The 19806-nt window shown below is 37.5% G+C and overlaps 1 protein-coding gene across 17 annotated transcripts in view; it reads left to right on the top strand.

The window, feature by feature from the left end:
• ANK2 (ankyrin 2) overlaps positions 1-19806 on the top strand; it is a 585830-nt gene that overhangs the window by 383253 nt on the left and 182771 nt on the right. For all 17 annotated transcript variants that reach the window (XM_024993497.2, XM_024993498.2, XM_024993496.2 and 14 more), the window contains 2 exons: positions 9481-9579; positions 12370-12468. In XM_024993497.2, the coding sequence (XP_024849265.1) occupies positions 9481-9579; positions 12370-12468 (198 nt within the window). The remainder of the gene's footprint in view (positions 1-9480; positions 9580-12369; positions 12469-19806) is intronic.

Genomic DNA, 19806 nt, shown 5'->3' with positions numbered 1-19806 from the left:
GTATGATGTCTCTACTACTTTCTCAGTCAGTCCCACCTCTCTCCTTCCCCTTCTGTGTCCACAAGTCTGTTCCCTATGTCTGCATCTCCATTTCTTCCCTGTAAACACGTTCATCAGTACTCTTTTTCTAGATTCCACATATATATATGGATTATTATATTTGTTTTTCTCTGACTTCTATAACAGGCTCTAGGTTCATTCACCTCACAACTGACTCAAATTTGTTCCTTTTTATGGCTGAGTACTTCTTATCTTGCCTCCTCAAGCATCTGTTTTACTTTATAAATGGAGCAACCCAAGTTTCATTAGGTTATGTTTACAAACCATCTCTTGAGGCCCTATTTCTTCTACTTAGAGAAGGAGACTATTTTGAGAACCTTGAGAATCTATCTGTATGCTTCAGGTTCAGAAATACTGCATTAAAATTCATGTTCCTTTAAATGATCCTTTGGAATCAATCACGAATATGAGAACAAGAAATTGCCTGATGATATTTAATTAAAAGTGATTATCCAGATGATCCAGCATATATGTCTATTAACTTTAAGATTGGCACTTGCATGAAAATGCTAAATTAAAAAAGTTCTCAGAGAATTCAGAGATCCTTAAGAGCACATCCAAGAATTTCAGGTTGAGAAAAACCACTTTAAATATTTATCTCAGAGTCTAATTTGCTCTTATACATGTTAATGTTAACCAACTTCAGCCTCATAGAGTGTACTTTTCTTGATTGTATTTCCAAAGGCTAAAGGTGGGTGTAATTGTTTCTGACTTGTCTGTGCACCTGTCTCATTCACTGACAAAATGCACAGTTACTGGGTGAATTAAGCAAACTCTTATTTACCTCTGCATGGCACATACTATTTATTAGCTCATTCATTGTAAGAACATTACTGCACTGGCCTTCCTCTTGTTCCAGGTACTATGTTAGGTGTAGAGTTTATAAGGTTGAATGGATTTGACTGTTGTTCATGAGAAACCTTGTTTCTCATAGAAGATAAACAGGAAACACAAAATACAATCAATTGTGAAAAGAAACAAATTGTGTGATTGTGTAAAGGATAAACTGACTAAGCCAGTGAGTGCATCTGAGACAAATCTGAAAGTGATACCAAATGCAAATTGCAAGAATCATTTTCAGTTCAGTTCAGTTCAGTCGCTCAGTCGTGTCCAACTCTTTGAGACCCCATGAATCGCAGCACTCCAGGCCTCCCTGTCCATCACCAACTCCCGGAGTTCACCCAAACCCATGTCCATTGAGTCGGTGATGCCATCCAGCCATCCATCCTCTGTTGTCCCCTTCTCCTCCTGCCACCAATCCCTCCCAGAATCAGAGTCTTTTCCAATGAGTCAACTCTTCGCATGAGGTAGCCAAAGTATTGGAGTTTCAGCTTTAGCATCAGTCCTTCCAATGAACACCCAGGGCTGATCTCCTTCAGAATGGACTGGTTGGATCTCCTTGCAGTCCAAGGGACTCTTGAGTCTTCTCCAACACCACAGTTCAAAAGCATCAATTCTTCAGTGCTCAGCTTTCTTCACAGTCCAACTCTCACATCCATACATAACCACTGGAAAAACCATAGCCTTGAATCATTTTATTATGATGTAAAACAGAGTGATGATGCGGTTCTTAGAGGACTGCTCTAAGCTAACTTTTGTTGTCTGAGGGTTCCCTCCTCTCTCTTCCCATAATCCTTTAGAGCCCAGTAAGCCAAATTTGGCTTATTTTTAATTAAAATTGTAAAATGGGGGGAGAGATGATTAATTATTAATTCCCTAATAACATTACTAGATTTTTTTATGGGTACCTTGAAATGTAGACTTGGTACCTAGAATGATGCTTGGCATATAATGCATGTACAAAACAGCTTAAATAGTTGAATAACTGATATTCAGTTATTGATTATTGAATTTAAGCCTTCTCTAGTCTATATTAATATAAAACTCTGTGCCAGGTTTAACAGTAGCAGGACACGGTGCAACTGGAATGAACCGTGTGGGACCTTTTAAGAATCTGTTCTCCTGCCTTACTTCCTTCCCTTGGAGATCCTGCTGTTCTTTCCCTCTCTCACTTCAATTTTACCCTTTACCCCTGAATGCATATCCAATTCAGGTTGTCCTATTAGGGGAGTTTTTTCATTTCATTTTTTAAAAAAGAGATTGCTGATTAATTCTGATGTGGACTCCTTCCCCTGCTTCCAATCTTGCTAAATTCAATGTCAGAAGGAGAAGAGCCATGTTTTGAAAGTTTTCTGTCAAGATGAGTTGATTGAAAAGTTAAACGTGATAAATATACAAAGAGAAGACTTCATCTCATGGATACTTTCTTTAAATCATCTGGAAATTATACTCTCATTACTTGTCATTTCAGAACCAAATAATTTTATTACTATATATAATTTAAAGGATCAACTACACTGAACCTGCTTAACCAACTGAGTTTGGCATGTACATGATAGAGCAGTCTAGAACTCACTGTGGAATTCGTTTCTAATTTTGACACATTTAGACATTGTAAGTGTAGAGGCCTAGAGGAAATCATTTTTCTCCTTAACTGCTGACTTATTATCAAAGGCTGAGATATTTTTATTCTAAAAAATACCAAATAACAGTTGATGAGAAACTGAGGTCTAAAGAAAGTGAAATAAAATTATAAAACAGGGCCCATATAGTTTGCTTTTGTCTTGATTATAGAAGTGGAGTGTTGTTTCTAGAATCACCAGGTAGTTCATAACTCATAATGTTCAATTCAGGGTTAAATAAGTTAATGCAATTAAAAGCTTAGAGCCAAGCCTAACACATGAGTATAAATTTGAATAAGTTTTAGTTATTATTTAAATGGTTTGCTGCTGACTTTTAATGTTTAAATTGCTTTAAACCATGATATTAGAATAAGTAGCTCAAGTAATTTTCTGTCTTTGAGTGTCATGGTAAGTCAGATGTCTTTCTTTAACACAAGTCAAATACTAAAATAATTTATCATTTCTTATAAAATTAAATTAACCAAAGAAATGAGACCATGTGAAAATGACATTTAAGTTAAGAGAGTTAAAACTGAGAAGTAAAATAGCAGTTCTTTGAATTATTGACAGGATGGCTACTAAGGGACCAGGTTCCCATCTGCTTTTTTTGGTTTCATTAGAATTCTAAAGAATAAAAATGAGGCTTCCCAGGTGGCTAAGTGGTAAAGAATCCACCTACCAATGCTGTAGACAGGGGTTCAACTCCTGGGTTGGGAAGATCTCCTGAAACAGAAAATGGCAACCCACTCCAGTATTCTTGTCTGGGAAATCCCCTGGACAGAGAAACCTGGTGGGGTACAGTCCATGGGGCTGCAAAGAGGTAAACACGTCTGAGTGCCTAAGCACACACACGCTCGCACACACACAGACAGCAGGGCATTAAACACGTGTGTGTGTGTGTATGTGTGTGTCTAAGCACACAGAATTCAAAACACTTTTTAAAATAATAATTTCTGTTTAAATTAATAATTTTCCCAGCCCAGGTAAACATTATAGGTTAGACCCCAAACATTCAAAACTGGTTTGCACATGCTGTGCTGTGGGCTTTAAAGATGGAGAAAGGGGCCACCAGCCAAGGAATGCAGGTGGCCTCTAGACGCTAGAAAAAGCAAAGAAACTGTTCTACCCTAGAAGCTCTGGAAGGAAAACAGTGCTGCCGACACCATGATTTTAGCCCAGTGAAATTCGATTTGGACATCTGACTTCTAGAATGCCATTTGCTTGTGGTCCATTTCATGAAAGAAAAAATACTCAGTTCAGCTTATCATCCTTCAACCAAATCTCTGTGATAGAAAACAGAAGGAAAGACTTAGGAATATGTGTGAATTTATTACTTTTTGCATCTAACCTACACTTGCATAGTACTTCATAGATTTCAAACAGAAACATACATTATTTTATATTCTCTTTTAAGTAGCTATCTGAAGTAAGCAGAGTGGAAATGTCCCCATTTCATACTAGTGAAGAAACTCAATTATATTGTCAGTAATGGAGAGACAGGACTGGGTTCCCTAATGTGTGTGTTGTCTACTATACCACAACCCTTCTTAGAACTCAAAATGTAGATGTCATTTAACTGTGATTCTGCCAGTATTTTCAAAATAAAGAAATCTTGTTTGTGCCAATGTCATTCATTTTATTTACATCACAACACTCATCTAAAATGAAAATTATTTTTGAAATTTTATGAAATTTGTGAAATTTTATTTCATGAATTCAAATAGACATATCAGAAAAACCATTTTTCTTTTAGAATGATCTTTGTATCAGCTTTTTAACTTACTTATTGGTCTGAAACAACATTTTGTTTCCCCAAGATGCTCTCATGTTTTGGGTCTTCAAGCTTTTCTTCTAATGTAGAGCAGTGTGTGTGTACACATACACACACAAACACAGGTGCACACTGCATGCACACCCAGTGCAGATGTGTGCACATGTGTTCAGTTCAGTCACTCAGTCATGTCTGACTTTTTGCGACCCCATGGACTGCAGCACGCCAGGCTTCCCTGTCCATCACCAGCTCCCAGAGCTTACTCAAACTCATGTCCATCGAGTTGGTGATGCCATCCAACCATCTCATCGTCTGTTGTCGCCTTCTCCTCCCTCCTTCAATCTTTCCCAGCATCAGGGTCTTTTCCAATGAGTCAGTTCTTCACATCAGGTGGCCAAGTATTGGAGTTTCAGTTTCAGCATCAGTCCTTCCAATGAATATTCAGAGCTGATTTCCTTGAGGATGAGCTGGTTGGATCTCCTTGCAGTCCAAGGGACTCTCAAGAGTCTTCTCTAACACCACAGTTCAAAAGCATCAATTCTTCGGTGCTCAGTTTTCTTTATAGTCCAACTCTCTCATCCATACATGACTATTGGAAAAACTGTAGCCTTGACTAGACGGACCTTTGTGGACAAAGTAATGTCTCTGCTTTTTAATATGCTGTCTAGGTTGGTCATAACTTTCCTTTCAAGGAGTAAGCTGCAGTCACCATCTGCAGTGATTTTGGAGCCCAAAGAAATAAAGTCTGCCACCATTTTCACTGTTTCTCCATCTATTTGCCATGACGTGATGGGACCAGATGCCATGATCTTAGTTTCCTGAATGTTGAGCTTTAATCCAACTTTTTCACTCTCCTCTTTCATCAAGAGGCTCTTTAGTTCTTCTTCACTTTCTGCCACAAGGGTGGTGTCATCTGCATATCTGAGGTTATTGATATTTCTCCCAGAAGTCTTGATTCCAGCTTGTGCTTCTTCCAGCCCAGCATTTCGCATGATGTACTCTGCATATAAGTTAAATAAGCAGGGTAACAATATATAGCCTTGACATACTCCTTTCCCAATTTGGAACCAGTCTATTGTTCATGTCCTGTTCTAACTGTTGCTTCTTGACCTGCATACAGATTTCTCAGGAGGCAGGTAAGGTGGTCTGGTATTCTCATCTCTTTAAGAATTTTCCACATGTGTACATGTGTATGTGTATGTAAAGCTTCACCAAAAAAACCCCAAATAATATCAACACTTGCCATCCACAATGTACTCTGTTTTTCTTTGTTCTACTTCATGTTTTGAAATACATTGATTGGCAATCCATTGAATAGATTTTAGATGTACTTGTGCATGATAACCTACCGTTTGAAACACTAGTGTAGAGCTACATTGTTTTAACTTTTTTAAAAGCCTGAGTTTGGAAATCAGATCTAAGTTTGAGTTTTTTCTCTTCCTCTTCTTAACGGTAAGGATCTTTGAGGCAAGTCACTTGGAATCTTAGGGTTTTAGTATCTTCATCTGTAAAATATTATGTGATATAATATATGTAAAGTGTAGAATATAATAATGATATTTATGTCATAAGCTTATCTTTCATTCATTAAGTATTTATTTCTCAGCTCTGATAATATTTTCATTCTACTTGGTCTTGGTAAGATTTTGAAGGACTTTTGCAACTCTTTCTTCTCTCAGGTAACTCACCGTCATGTTTAGTGTCTTTCTCTATCTTTGGGGATTGTACAATAGAAACATTTGATAGGGCTGGAAAGAGGAGAAGGACCAGTGGCCATAAAGGGAGCTACCAGCTAGGGGTGCTAGGTAGGCCTTCCACTATGGTTGAAATGGAGAATAAGAAACAGGCTTTATAAAGTAGTATCTTCAAAGCATTCGTATTCTCACTTTTCCCTATAAATTATCAATGAGTCACTAAATTTCAAGCCCCATTGTAAATATTTTTAAGTTAAAGACTCAGTAAATCCTCATTAAATATTCGTTTGGGAATTAAAAAGAAAGTCTTTAGGATTTGAGAATAACTCACTAACAAAACAAGATTCCTCTTGGATTATCCATAGGTTTATTTACATATTAAATCAGAAATCTTTGGACATCAAAGACCCAGTGTTGTTCATTCGCTCAGTTGTGTCCAACTCTTTGTGACCCCATGGACTGCAGCACGCCAGGCTTCCCTATCCTTCACCATCTCCTAGAGCTCAAACTTATGTCCATTGAGTCAGTGATGCCATCTTGTCTCTCTGTCATTCCCTTCTCCTCCTGCCTTCGGTCTTTCCCATCGTCAGGGTCTTTTCAGATGGTCAGCTCTTCACAACAGGTGACCAAAGTATTAGAGCATCAGTCCTTCTAATGAATATTCAGGATTGATTTCCTCTAGGATTGACTGGTTTGATCTCCTTGCAGTCCAAGGGACTCTCAAGAGCCTTCTCCAGCATCACGGCTCAAAAGCATCTATTCTTCGACACAGTAAAATCAGTTAAACTGACAAAGATGACACATGCTTTACTTTTCCCTGTTTTCATGAAAACTGAATACATTCTTAATTGTGTCACACGGTGAGTACTCTTAGTTTAGAGCAGCCACCGTGAAAGAGATGGGAAAGGTGCAGGTAGATTCTGGATGAGTTTACCGAGTGGGAAGTGGATTAGGAATATGTAAACAGTCATTTTCATTTTGAGTTTGATTTTTTCTTCCCATTATAGGTGATTCCTTTTATCAGTGTTATTTATGCTAATGGCAGAGTAAAATTCTAAATGGTGGTGTTTTATTTACTAAGTTGTGTCTGACTCTTTGTGACCCCTTGGACTCTAACCCACCAAACTCCTCTGTCCATGGGACCTTCCAGGCAAGAATACTGGAGTGGGTTGCTGTTACCTTCTCAAGAGGATATTCCTGACCCAAGCATCTCCTGCTTGGCAGGTGGATTCTTTACCACTGAGCCACTTGGGAAGCTTGAAACAGTAAATAGCATTTCACAATTATTTGTATCTCTATATGTGGGCATTTAGTTCCTTTTGAAAAGAGCTCCTGGTTTAGTGTCTGACACAGGAATCCCATTAAGAGTGGGGTTGGGATGGAGGTTAGGGACCAAGTTTTGCTTTCTCCTTTTATTTGCCTTTTGATGTATCCATTTACCCTCCATCTTTTTCTTTTAATATTTTTTAAGAACTCATATTTATTTGCAGTTGCCTCCTTTCAGATATTTAAATTTTAATGTTATTAAGGAAGGTATATAAGTTATACTTTTCAAACAGATTGAAGAACCTTTAACTCTACATGTAAGATTTGCAAAGTAGAATAGACAAAGATTTGAAAAAGTCATGGACAAGTATATGCTAGTGCAGAAGCAATTTTCAGTAGTTTAATAATAAATATTTCAGGGCTGTTTGGGGCTGGAAACTATGCCATGGGTCCTCCCTTAGCACCTAGCACCTAGAGCTGATCACTTGGTTGGAACTTAGCAAACACTTGTTGATTAACTGCTAAGTTTGTATTAATTACAGATTTGTCCTAAGATGCAAAACAGTTTAATGGATTTCAATGCTTTTAACATTCAGTTATATTTAGCTGTTCTTGAATCTGTTCTCAACTTTTAGAAATAGGTTAATCTATGCATATTCTATATGTGTCAGAAGTGTAAACAATGGTCAGTGGCTCTATAAAATTTTTATTGACTGTTTTACCTGGGTTTTCATCCACTAGTTTTATATGATCATGGAAAAGCAGTCAATGGGCAAAATATCTCATAAAATCAGTAAGAGAAATGGGGAATAGAGCTTATTGTAAAATTTAATTGTAAATAAAATAGTACAATATTACTTTATATAGGCACTTAATAAAAGTGCTAATCAAAACAGGTAACTCTGTCCTTCGATTAATGTACACATGGTTGTTTCAAAGTAGTGGTAAGATCTTATTTTTTAACTATGTGGAATATTTAGTCATTCTGATGATATTATATAGAAATAGCATTATTCCAAAAGTTGTGTAGATCCAGGTGATATCTTGCTTGGGATTCACAGGTGTATAAGCCCAATCAGTATTTTGCTCTCAGTAAGCCAGCTCAATGAATATTTTTTGATTGTTTCAAAAGACTCAAGTTCATATTTTTTTGCTTATTCCTTTTTTTCAAGTTCATATTCTTTTATCAACATTAGCTTACATAAAGCCAATATCAAAGAGTTATCAACAGTAGCCTGTTTTGGTTGGTCCGTATTCAGGATGCCGCCACAGGAAAGACATCAGCTGGCGGGTCAGCCTCACAATCCCTGGGTCCAGAAGGAGCCCTGGCCGTGGGCCCTGGTTCCAACAGCCAGGCGAGGGCAGCAAGGAATGTTTGAAAGAGATGGAGGCAGAGATGGCCCTGTTTTAGCAGGCAGTTCTGGGGTTCTGACAACCAGAATCCCAAGTATACCCTGCTTCACCCACAGTCCCCAGAGGAGAAGCAATGCAGGTCCCAGCAGTTCCAGTGACCTGCCCAATGATCACACCCCACACATACTAGCAGGCTCAACAGACTCTCCAGTTCCGGGTAGCCGTTGTAGCCACAGTGGTTCCTCCCATGGCGAATGACCCTCCTTTTGTGGACTCAGGGACATTTTGCCACGGTTATTGGAGTCACCTGGACAGTCCAGTGGCTTGAGAAGCCCTGTCTCTGCCACCAGCAGCTGTGGCCCCCTCGAGGGCTCCTCTCCTGCATCCAGCCCTAATCCCCTGCATGCTACAGTGAGCACCATCTACTCTTTCCTCTGCAGCAGGTGGCCCTCCCCTCATGGCCTTGCAGCTCCATCATTAGGCCCATGTGGGCCTCCTTTTCTGCCTGGGCCATCCCTGAACTACTTCTAACACTGCTTCCAATGGCTTGGAACCCTGGGCCCCTTCTCTGGGTTCCACACTGCTCTGAGACCTCTCTCAGAAGAGCCAGCAGCGCCTCAGGAGGTGGGCATTGGTTTGGGATTAATCCTGAAAGAGAAGAAAGGGGCAGTGATGATATTTACCTCTTTGCCTCTCTGAATCAAAACCATTGGAAATTAGTCTCTGTGAAATTAACAGCTTCAAGCTAATGCAAAAAGAGAGAAAATGAGAGGATCAGAGTCTGTCTGTCCTCTGGGTTTTATACTTGCTTAGATCAGCAACGGTGTGCCTCATCATCACTCCACTTCTGAGCCTTGTTGCTTTCTCCTTTCAGAATGGACTCAACGCGCTTCACCTGGCTGCCAAGGAAGGCCACGTGGGGCTAGTTCAGGAGCTGCTGGGAAGAGGGTCTGCTGTGGACTCTGCCACCAAGGTAATGTTTGTGCTGGTCATATTTATCCCATGGTAAAGAGGAAACAATTTAAAACTTCTTTACCTTGGCTGTGTATTTCAGAGGTTTGCAGGAACACCAAGATTCTTCACAATGCAGAACTGAAATTGAAACCCCTGTTCATTAAATCTTGCAGAGTTTGAATTGTTTCCTTTAGGGACTTAACAGAGACTAAAGAATTCTGTATCTTTAGTTTTCAATATTTTATCTTTTATTTTCTTGTTTGATTCACATAGAGACTAGATTACTATAATCCTCTATAGACAAAAGTACCTATTTTCCCAAGGCTAATTCATTTTTTAAAATAAATTGATGTAGTAAACTGCTTGATGGAAATGAACAAGTAATTTTCATGCTTTCAGTAAGTTGTTATAACTTTTAATATATTCATTTAACTTGATAAGAGAATATACAGATACTTTATACTCTAATGGAAAAGAGATTTTTGATCATAGGTTGAATTATTAGGGTAAAACTAGATTTTTGTCACTATAAGGTGAGTTTGTAAAGAAATTGGGCTCATTTTTAAAGGAGTTTATAAGATGCTCGGTACACTAGTACCTGTTACTTGTTGATGCTGTTTTTGGTAAATATATTTGAACTTTGGGGGATCATTTCAGAAACAAGTATTTTATAAAATATCGTCAGTGGTGACAAATCTTTATCTTTAGAAGGTGAAAATTTAATTTGGAAAAAAAAAACAACCCATAGCCAATCAGAGTCAAGCCTGTTGACTAGGGCTGAATTATGACAATTTGATTGTGTGTGATGCAGAGAGAGGTTGCAGGCACCCCAACCCCCAGCTGGGTCATTAGCCTAGTCAGGAATAGACAAAAAGAGTGCTGGAGTAAATTAGAAATATGACCATTTAACCTGAATTTCCAATACCTCATGCATAATTGCCAAAATGTGGACTGACACTACTCCCACTGTATACAGCCATTCCATTGGAAATACAGCCATTCCACTGGAAATAAAAAAACACAACCAAGTGAAAAACTCTTAGGCAATTCCAAAGAAGTTAAAATATAAGTTCACCATATGCAAGAAATTGCTTACTTTTAAGTCTAAAGAGAGAATAAACATCTTTAACATTTCTCTTGACAACGTCAAATAAATGTTAAATATTTAAAGAATGTAAATTTTAACCTATATCAAATTATTTGGTTCCCCTGAGTTGTCTATATTAATGTATTCATTAAAGCAACTGCTTTTTCTAGCTTAACTGTTTATTATCATTTGTTTCCTTTTCTTTAAACTCGATGTTTTAAAATACAGGTTCATTTTTAATCACCGGTTACAACAGTTGTAGAGGTTTAGATCCAGAAACGAGTCTCACTGAAACTCCTCATTTGAAGGGAAGGCAACTGAGCCTCCAATATAGTATGTGAGTGGTAAAGGTCCACAGTGAATTAGTGGCGAAAAAAGAACCAGTTTCCAAAATTTATGACCGTTTCCCCCCAAAATTTATGACTTTGAATGTACAGATTTTTTTAAAATGATTTTATTTATTTACTTTTGACTACGCTGGGCCTGCATTGCCGTGTGGGTTTTTCTCTAGTTGCGATGTGTGGGCTCCTCATTGTGGTGGCTTCTCTTGATGTGGAGCATAGGCTCCAGAGCGCACAGGGCTTAGTAGTTGTGCCCCTGGACTCTAGAGCACAGGTTCAGTAGTTGTGGCCCTTGGGCATAGTTACGCCATGCATGTGGGATCTTCCTGGCTGCTGCTGCTGCTGCTAAGTCGCTTCAGTCGTGTCCGACTCTGTGCGACCCCATAGACGGCAGCCCACCAGGCTCCCCCGCCCCTGGGATTCTCCAGGCAAGAACACTGGAGTGGGTTGCCATTTCCTTCTCCAATGCATGAAAGTGAAAAGTGAAAGTGAAGTCGCTCAGTCATGTCCGACCCTCAGCGACCCCATGGACTGCAGCCTTCCAGGCTCCCCTGTCCATGGGATTTTCCAGACGAGTACTGGAGTGGGGTGCCATTGCCTTCTCCGGATCTTCCTGGATCAGGGATCAAATCTGTGTCTGCTGCATTGTCAGGTGGATACTTGACCACTGAGCCACCAGGGAAGCCCCAGATTTGTTTGTTTTTTATTTTTTATAATTGTTTTAATGATGTCATAGGCCTTTTTTAATGTCTTAGCCTTTATTTTCTTTTCATGATGGTTTTAAATTATTTTTCATTTTTGTTTAGTGCTCTTAATGGTAACTTTTTGATGTAGCTAATGGTTGAAATTGTTGGTAATATCGTGTAGTACATGTAAAATTTATTATTTTATTCCCCAAATATTTTGAACACCTATGTGCTCTGGTGACTCAAAATCCAACTGTGAATTGTCATTTTCTTCACCACTTAAAATTCCTAGGTTTCTCTACATAGAGAAATGAATTCAGATAAACTCTTTTTTTTTAGTTAACTTTATCTTAGGGTAGGACTTTTTTTGTTGTTGATTAAATAACATGAATGGTAATATTGTCACTCACACACACGTATGCACATACGTCCCACATTATTTACTTCAGTAAGATCTCAGTCTTTCCATGTTCCTCACAGTAAACCAAGATTGTACAGAATAGAGAAGGAAAACATTGTATAGAATGGCCAATGTTTGATGGTAAAAATTATTTTTTCCTGAGGTGGGCTGCTATCTTAACAGAATGACAAGTTTTAACCACTTGAAATAATCAGCAAAATTGAAAATATCTGTACCTTTTGATTTCTACAAGGTTTAGAAGCCTCTTAACATTTTCTATTTTGTTTCAAAATAGAAAGGAAATACTGCTCTTCACATTGCATCTTTGGCTGGACAAGCAGAAGTTGTCAAAGTTCTCGTCAAGGAAGGAGCCAATATTAATGCACAGTCTCAGGTATTACATTCTGATTTTCTATAATGTAAAGAAATTTAAATTAACCTTGTGAAATTGATTTAATATGTTTAGCCAGCTATTGGGTACATAAATTTACTATAAACACTCTGTGATTTATTTCAGCCAAGTTATTTTACTAACTCATACCATTTCTGATTTTCGTTTTGTATCATCATCTTCCTCTTTTTTTCTAGCTTTTTTCTCTTTTCTTTTTATTTTGTATGACATTGTTATGTTAATTTCTACTATACAGGAAAGTGATTCAGTTTTACATATATATGTATACATTCTTTCTCACATTCTTTTCCATAGTTTATCATAGTATGTGAATATAGACCCCTATGCTATATAATGGGACCTCGTTGTTTATCCATCTAGAGATATAATAGTTTGCATCTGCTAATTCTGGACTCCCAATCCATCCTTCCCCCTCCTTAGCAACCACGAGTCTGTTCTCTGTCTGTGAGTCTTTATTTGTTTTGTAGATACGTTCATTTGTGTCATATTTTAGATCCTACATATAATTGATACCATATGGTATTTGTCTTTCTCTTTCTGACTTATTTCACTTAGTACATCATCTTCCTGTTAATATAACTGAAAATTTGACAAAATTTGACAAGTTCACAGTCTATCATTGTCTTTAAGTGCATTAAAAAATGATATAGTGTTTTTCCTTGAAAGTAACATCTGTGAAAGATGAATTATTCATGCAAGTTATGTCACTCTATAAAGTATTTTCTTTCCTTAAATTAAAAAAAATTATCAAAAATTAATAGTCCAGTGGAGAATCTGTTTTAAAGTGGGAGTCATACTCCTTTGGGTAGTTTCATGTCAAATTCGGGCTTTACAGATCTCCTTAGGGAAATAGAAAAATTCAAGACCCACAGCCTTATGGTGCATGTTATACTAATTATATGGTATAGAGAATGATAATCTTAAAATGAAACTAATTACAATTTTGAAATAATAAAGCACCATACTACAAACTTGATCCCTGTTTTTTGTAGTTGAAAGGTCGAGAAATATTGGTTTGCCCAAAGCTTTATTCTGTTTCTATTATAATTTATGCAGAAATTGAGGTGCATATCTTTGAAATTAAATCCATTTGTTCTGTTTTTAAAGTTTTTAGCCTTTCTAGTAACATAGACCACACCAGGGTGCTATTGGCAAAATAAACCAGTTCCTCTCTGTCTATTCCTTGGGTTAATCTCTCCAGCTTGCCTTTGAAGACCTTTGTACAGGAATATATATTACCTATAGTGTTCATTCATTCATCACATAGACATGGCTCTGCTTGGATAAATGACACAAGTTCTGGACCTTAAAACACTAGTGGGTGGAACTTAAAATCAGCCCTATTTTCTTTGACCTTAATTGTAGGGAAGAATCTGTTGAAATTACAACAGACAAAACATTATCAATTTTTATCTCTACTTCACAGTGTTTTGAATAATCACTTTTCCCTTTATAATCCACGTTTTAAGTGTGCATCAACATTTTAACACTTATTGAGAATATGCCATATTCTAAAATCTTTGTTAAATGAAATTCTTTAAAAAATCGGTGTCATTGTAAAGAACTCTAGTATATTCTATAAAGTATAATGGCATCTTGGGCTTAGAGACATAGGACACTACAAAATTGACTGCTCCAAAGTAAGGGATAAAAACGTCTTTTCATTCATGTTGATGTTTCATTGAAACCAACACAGTACTGTAAAGCAATTATCCTTCATTTAAAAATAAATATTTGGCAAAACTAATACAATTTTGTAAAGTTAAAAAAAATAAAAAAATAAAACCAACAACAAAAAAAAAGTTAAAAAAATTTTTTTTAAAAGACAGACAAACTTTTCTTCATAGCTAGAGAGTATCTTTTTGCTTTAGAGCAGAGTTTCACAAACTTTAGCCTGCATCACTTGCATGACTTGTTAAAACACCTGTTTCTGGGCCACACCTCAGAGCTTCTGATTTAGTTCAGATGAGGGACTTGAGAATTTTCATTTCTTACTGATTCTCAGCTAATGCTGATGTTGCTAATATAGGGACCGCACTTTGAGAACCTCTGCTTTGGAGAGAATGTAAGAGAAAACTGAGTGTAAGGATATTGCAGTAAGATTGTCTAAATACAGATTCACCTGCATATGATACATCAGTAGTCTGTGACCTTAAAAAAAGCATGGAAACAGAAGCCATCCTTTGCCCATAGGAGGTTGCTTTTGATGGAAAGTTAACATATATGTTGGTACTGGATATCTATCAAAAGAACTTGCCTACTTTCCTCAAAATGGTCAATTAATTAAGCATAGTAATTTCATATAAGCTGACAGGTATCAAATGCTGTAAGGTAAAAACTTGTTAAAAGTTATATCAGTTATTTTACTGTCTATTAGATATTATATGCTTTGGAGACTTTTCAAAGAAAACAAACCATTTAATCAGTGATTTGCTTTCAGTGTCAATGAGGCTGTTCTTTATAGTCGCACCATGCCAGATTATAACAGATCTTAAAGGAAAATTTATATTATCTTTGAGATTAAAATAATTTTTATTTGTCTGTATTCAGTTAACTCGATTTAGGTTTATATTGTAGGGAATACTGACAGATAGCTTCACCCTAATTTCTATATTTTCATATATTTTTGTGAGAAAGTTTTAGAGTAAGAAAAATTCATAATTAAAATTTAGTTTTTCTGAATGCCTAAATCATTTGATAAGATCTATAACACTATTCGCTATATTAAATTTAGGTAGCCATCACTACCAATTAACAAAAATTATTATAACTTAGAATATTTTATAATTTATAATTGAACTTAAAATGCTGTGATTTATATAAAACAAATTGATTATTTTGCCATGTGTGTGAGCAAATTCCAAAGGCGTCATTTTAAGGATTGTTGAAGGGGAATGCGAGCCCTTCTCCACATATGACTCTTGTTGGTGGTGGCTTGTTAAGGTACAGATTTCTTGTGTGACAACAGTGAATGTCAGGTGAATCAGTAGGAACTGTGCTTGTGATAGTTGGACACTTACTCCCTTTTGAGAACCAAAAAAAGAGCTTAGGAATCCCAGATGTATAACGTAAATCCTGAATTTTGTACTCAAATTATGTCTTCTACTTCTTTGTAAGAACCTAATGCATGGCGAATGCAGAATCGTCTGTCACTATAGCATCATGGGTTACTGCACTGTAGTTTGGCTTTGACAAACTTCTGAGTTATTTGGAAATGGAGCACTAAGGTTTTTGTTGAATTGAGAAAGGAGGAAACTCTGAAAAGCCCCAAGGAACCATCACTGAGTCAACATTTAGAGACTCCTAGGTTATGGAGATGTATGCCTCTATGGAGTCCTATGCATTCTCTACATAAACAGTGAGATCCGTGGGAGGCTTACCTTCAAATGGCACCGTGCCACGTTTGGTAGGTAGTGTCCTTCATTCAAGAAGAATTCCAGAACTCCAGCAGGAGCAACTTAAGTGTTTTAAATAGAACTATGTGATGGATACAAAAACAGTCAACAAATGGTTCTTTGTTCAGCAGTGGTAGCAGTGTGGTCTCTACTGAGTCAGTTCTTGGTGTGATTTTAAGCCTCACCTTGACCACATAGTTCCATGGCTTGGTTCTTTGGTCTCCTGTATTTAGTGGTGTGAAGATCTCATCAAGACCTCAGTTCTACCTTCACTACAGACCCCAGAGAATAATTTTTTTCTTCTGGCTAAAATCCTATTAAGGTCGAAATAAGCTGATTCTCCTGAAGCAGAATCCATGCAAAAGGTTTAATGTGAAAAAATTTTAACTAGTATTTGTTGTATAAATATACAACAATATATAAATGCTGTATCTTTGGAGAATGTTCAAAATATGAACATGTGCAATTTCTGCAAAGATATGTGGCCTGAGAAATCTCCCCTATTTAATTTCCTCTATCAACATGTGTTAACAGAGAAACATTTCTCTATCAACTCTTGTTCCTCAATAAGTGTATGTTTTTAGATCTTTATTATAGTCTCTCTATATAAAATTATTAAAATAAGAATGCTGCTGCTGCTTCTAAGTCACTTCAATCGTGTCTGACGCTGTGCGACCCCATAGAGGGCAACCCACCAGGCTCCCCTGTCCCTGGGATTCTCCAGGCAAAAACACTGGAGTGGGTTGCCATTTCCTTCTCCAATGCATGAAAGTGAAAAGTGAAAGTGAAGTCGCTCAGTCGTGTCCGACTCTAGCGACCTCATGGACTGCAGCCTACCAGGTTCCTCAGTCCATGGGATTTTCCAGGCAAGAATACTGGAGTGGAGTGCCATTGCCTTCTCCGAATGACTGCTCTAATAATAGAACAAAGTGACTTAAAATGTGTATTTGGTTTTTGATTTTACAAAGAAAACTAGCTTATCTTATTTATATTTTACCACAGCTTTAAAAAAAGCAAACTGAGTTCTAGAATAGGTGATACCTCCATACAACTGAGGGATATTATGGAGCAATGGGGAGAGAACTTGTGGTCAGCTGCAGCTCTCTAACTTTTACCTTCATTCAGTGGAGCCCATAGTGTTTGAGTTCCCTGGCAGTCATAGAGAAAGGAAAATGTGATTTCATTAGAAGAATATCCAGGGAGCTGAGTGTGGCTTGGAAGACATTCCAGATGCCAAAGAACTGCAGCCCAATTGTAATACCTTGCATTTAGATGCTTAATTGTAAAAAGTCTTTTCATGTGTTATTTAATTTCATTTTTTTATAATTATGTGAATCAACAATGATTATCCTTATTTTGGATATGGGGAAAATTGAGGCACAAATAGGAAAACCAAGGTCTCATCCTCAATTAGTGATGGAGCTACAGACGCACAGCCGTATGGTATGGCCCCCTTCCTTCCACAAATCTTTAGGATACTTCACTGTTTCTCATTGAGCTGTCACTACACCTTCCGTCTCCTCTAAGGAGGTCCAAGACCTACTTACTTCCCACCAGAGCCAGGTCTATGGCTTAATGCCATCCATTCTCTCCTGGTCTGGTCACTCAGATGCTAAGGAATACTGAAAGGATTCCGCAAAAGCTAGACAACTAGCACACAAAGGAGTTCATTAGCACTGTGACACTCAGCCATCCATTTTTTACAGAGTTCTTTTACCAAACAACTTTTAACAAATGGAATATTTTATACTTTCAGAAATGTAGTTTGTGATTTTTTTGATTCACTTTTCTTATCTAGTCTACGTTGTTCTACTTTTTCTTGGAATTTCTTGTGTTCAAGTTTTTTTATGAGGCCTTCAGGAACACTGTAGTTTTTATTTTATTTTAATGGTGAGTGCCAAATAAGATATTCTGATTGGCTATTCTTGATACCATATTTTACTAAATTTAGTTCTATTTTCCTTGAATCCTTTTGCCTATTTTATGATCACTACTCTTTGTTTGTTAAATCCTTGAAATTTTATTCTAGAAGAAGACTTTTCAATTTGTAACACAAACATGATCACACCACTATTTTATTAGCTTTCAGACATACTATGACCAGTTGCAAGATTAAATATCCATCGACTACTCCACCAGATTTACAAGGGTTCATATACCCACTATGCTTCCCAGGTGGCTCAGTGGTAAAGAAATCCACCTGCCAATGCAGGAGATGTGGGTTCAGTCCCTGGGTTGAGACCCCCTAGAGGAGGAAATGGCAACCCACTCCAGTGTTCTTTCCTGGGAAATACCATGAACAGAGGAGCCTGGGGGCTATAGTGCATGGGATTGCAAAAGAGTTGCTCACGTCGTAGTTAACAAACAACAGCAACAACCACTATATGCAAAGATGAGTATCTTTTCAGGTGTGGCTTCCAATAGATTTGTCTTCATTGGCGCTCACTCCTTGTCTCATAATTTGGATTGGACTGTAAAGAGGAAGAAAGCCTACATAGTTGGCCGCCATGCCCACTACACCAAATTGCTTCCATATGACCACAGAGCCATCCTTGGCTCTCAAAACAAAAGCTCAGAATGGGACATTCCATTCTGTCTCTCTCTCTCTCACACACACACACAGTATAAAATGGGATCCATGATCACACATTTCAAAAAATATTTCATTTTCAGTTTTTTTCCCAAATATATACATATGATTCTTAATAAGGGTTGGTTTTTTAATTAGGAAAATTGCTATAGTAATACAAATTCTCTGATGTTAAGATGATGACACATACTTGCATTTACCTGGAGGTAAGATTGAAGTCAGAATTTTTTTTTTTTTTTTTGACTCTGAAAATCAGTTTACTGGGTGATTACAGGTTTGCAAGAGTATCTGCATTCTTTACCATTCCAAGTTAAATGAAGGTAATATGCTTTCTCCAGTCTCTACCCTCCAGTATGATTGGAGAAATGATAAGGATTCATATATATATTTAAAAATTGCCTTGAATGGAATTATTGTCTCAGATCCCAGTACTATTCTAACATTAAATTTATTAGTCTGCTAAATACGCACACATTTCTGAAAAGACATGGTAATATTTTCATTTGTAGTAAAATAAAGCAAATTCAAAATTTTAAAATAAAATGAATACACATGTTTTGTCTTTCTGTTCATCTTTCTGAAGACAGGTGAGGTAGAAAGACTGAGTGCTAATTTTCATTTTTTCCTGAAACTTGAATGAATTAAGGCATCAGTTCAGTTCAGTTCAGTCGCTCAGTCATGTCCGAGTCTTTACAACGCCACGAACCGCAGCACACCAGGCCTCCCTATCCATCATCAACTCCCAGAGTCCACCCAAACTCATGTCCATCGAGTCGATGATGACATCCAACCATCTCATCCTCTGTCATCCCTTTCTCCGCCTGCCCTCAATCTTTCCCAGCATCAGGGTCTTTTCCAATGAGTCAGCTCTTTGCATCAGGTGGCCAAAGTATTGGAATTTCAGCTTCAACATCAGTCCTTCCAATGAACACCAGGGCTGATCTCCTTTATGATGGACTTGTTGGATCTCCTTGGATCTCAAGAGTCTTCTCCAACACCACAGTTCAAAAGCATCAATTCTTCGGCACTCAGCTTTCTTTATAGTCCAACTCTCACATCCATACATGACCACTGGAAAAACCATAGCCTTGACCAGATGGACCTTTGTTGGCAAAGTAATGTCTCTGCTTTTGAATATGCTGTCTAGGTTGGTCATAACTTTCCTTCCAAGGAGTAAGCGTCTTTTAATTTCATGGCTGCAGTCACCATCTGCAGTGATTTTGGAGCCCCCAAAAATAAAGTCTGACTGTGTTTCCATTGTTTCCCCATCTATTTGCCTTGAAGTGATGGGACCAGATTCCATGATCTTAGTTTTCTGAATATTGAGTTTTAAGC

Source organism: Bos taurus, chromosome 6 (assembly GCF_002263795.3).
Source record: "Bos taurus isolate L1 Dominette 01449 registration number 42190680 breed Hereford chromosome 6, ARS-UCD2.0, whole genome shotgun sequence".
Taxonomy (NCBI): Eukaryota; Metazoa; Chordata; class Mammalia; order Artiodactyla; family Bovidae; genus Bos; species Bos taurus.
The sequence above is the reverse complement of the archived record's forward strand: the minus strand, read 5'-3'. Positions and strand labels throughout refer to the sequence as shown.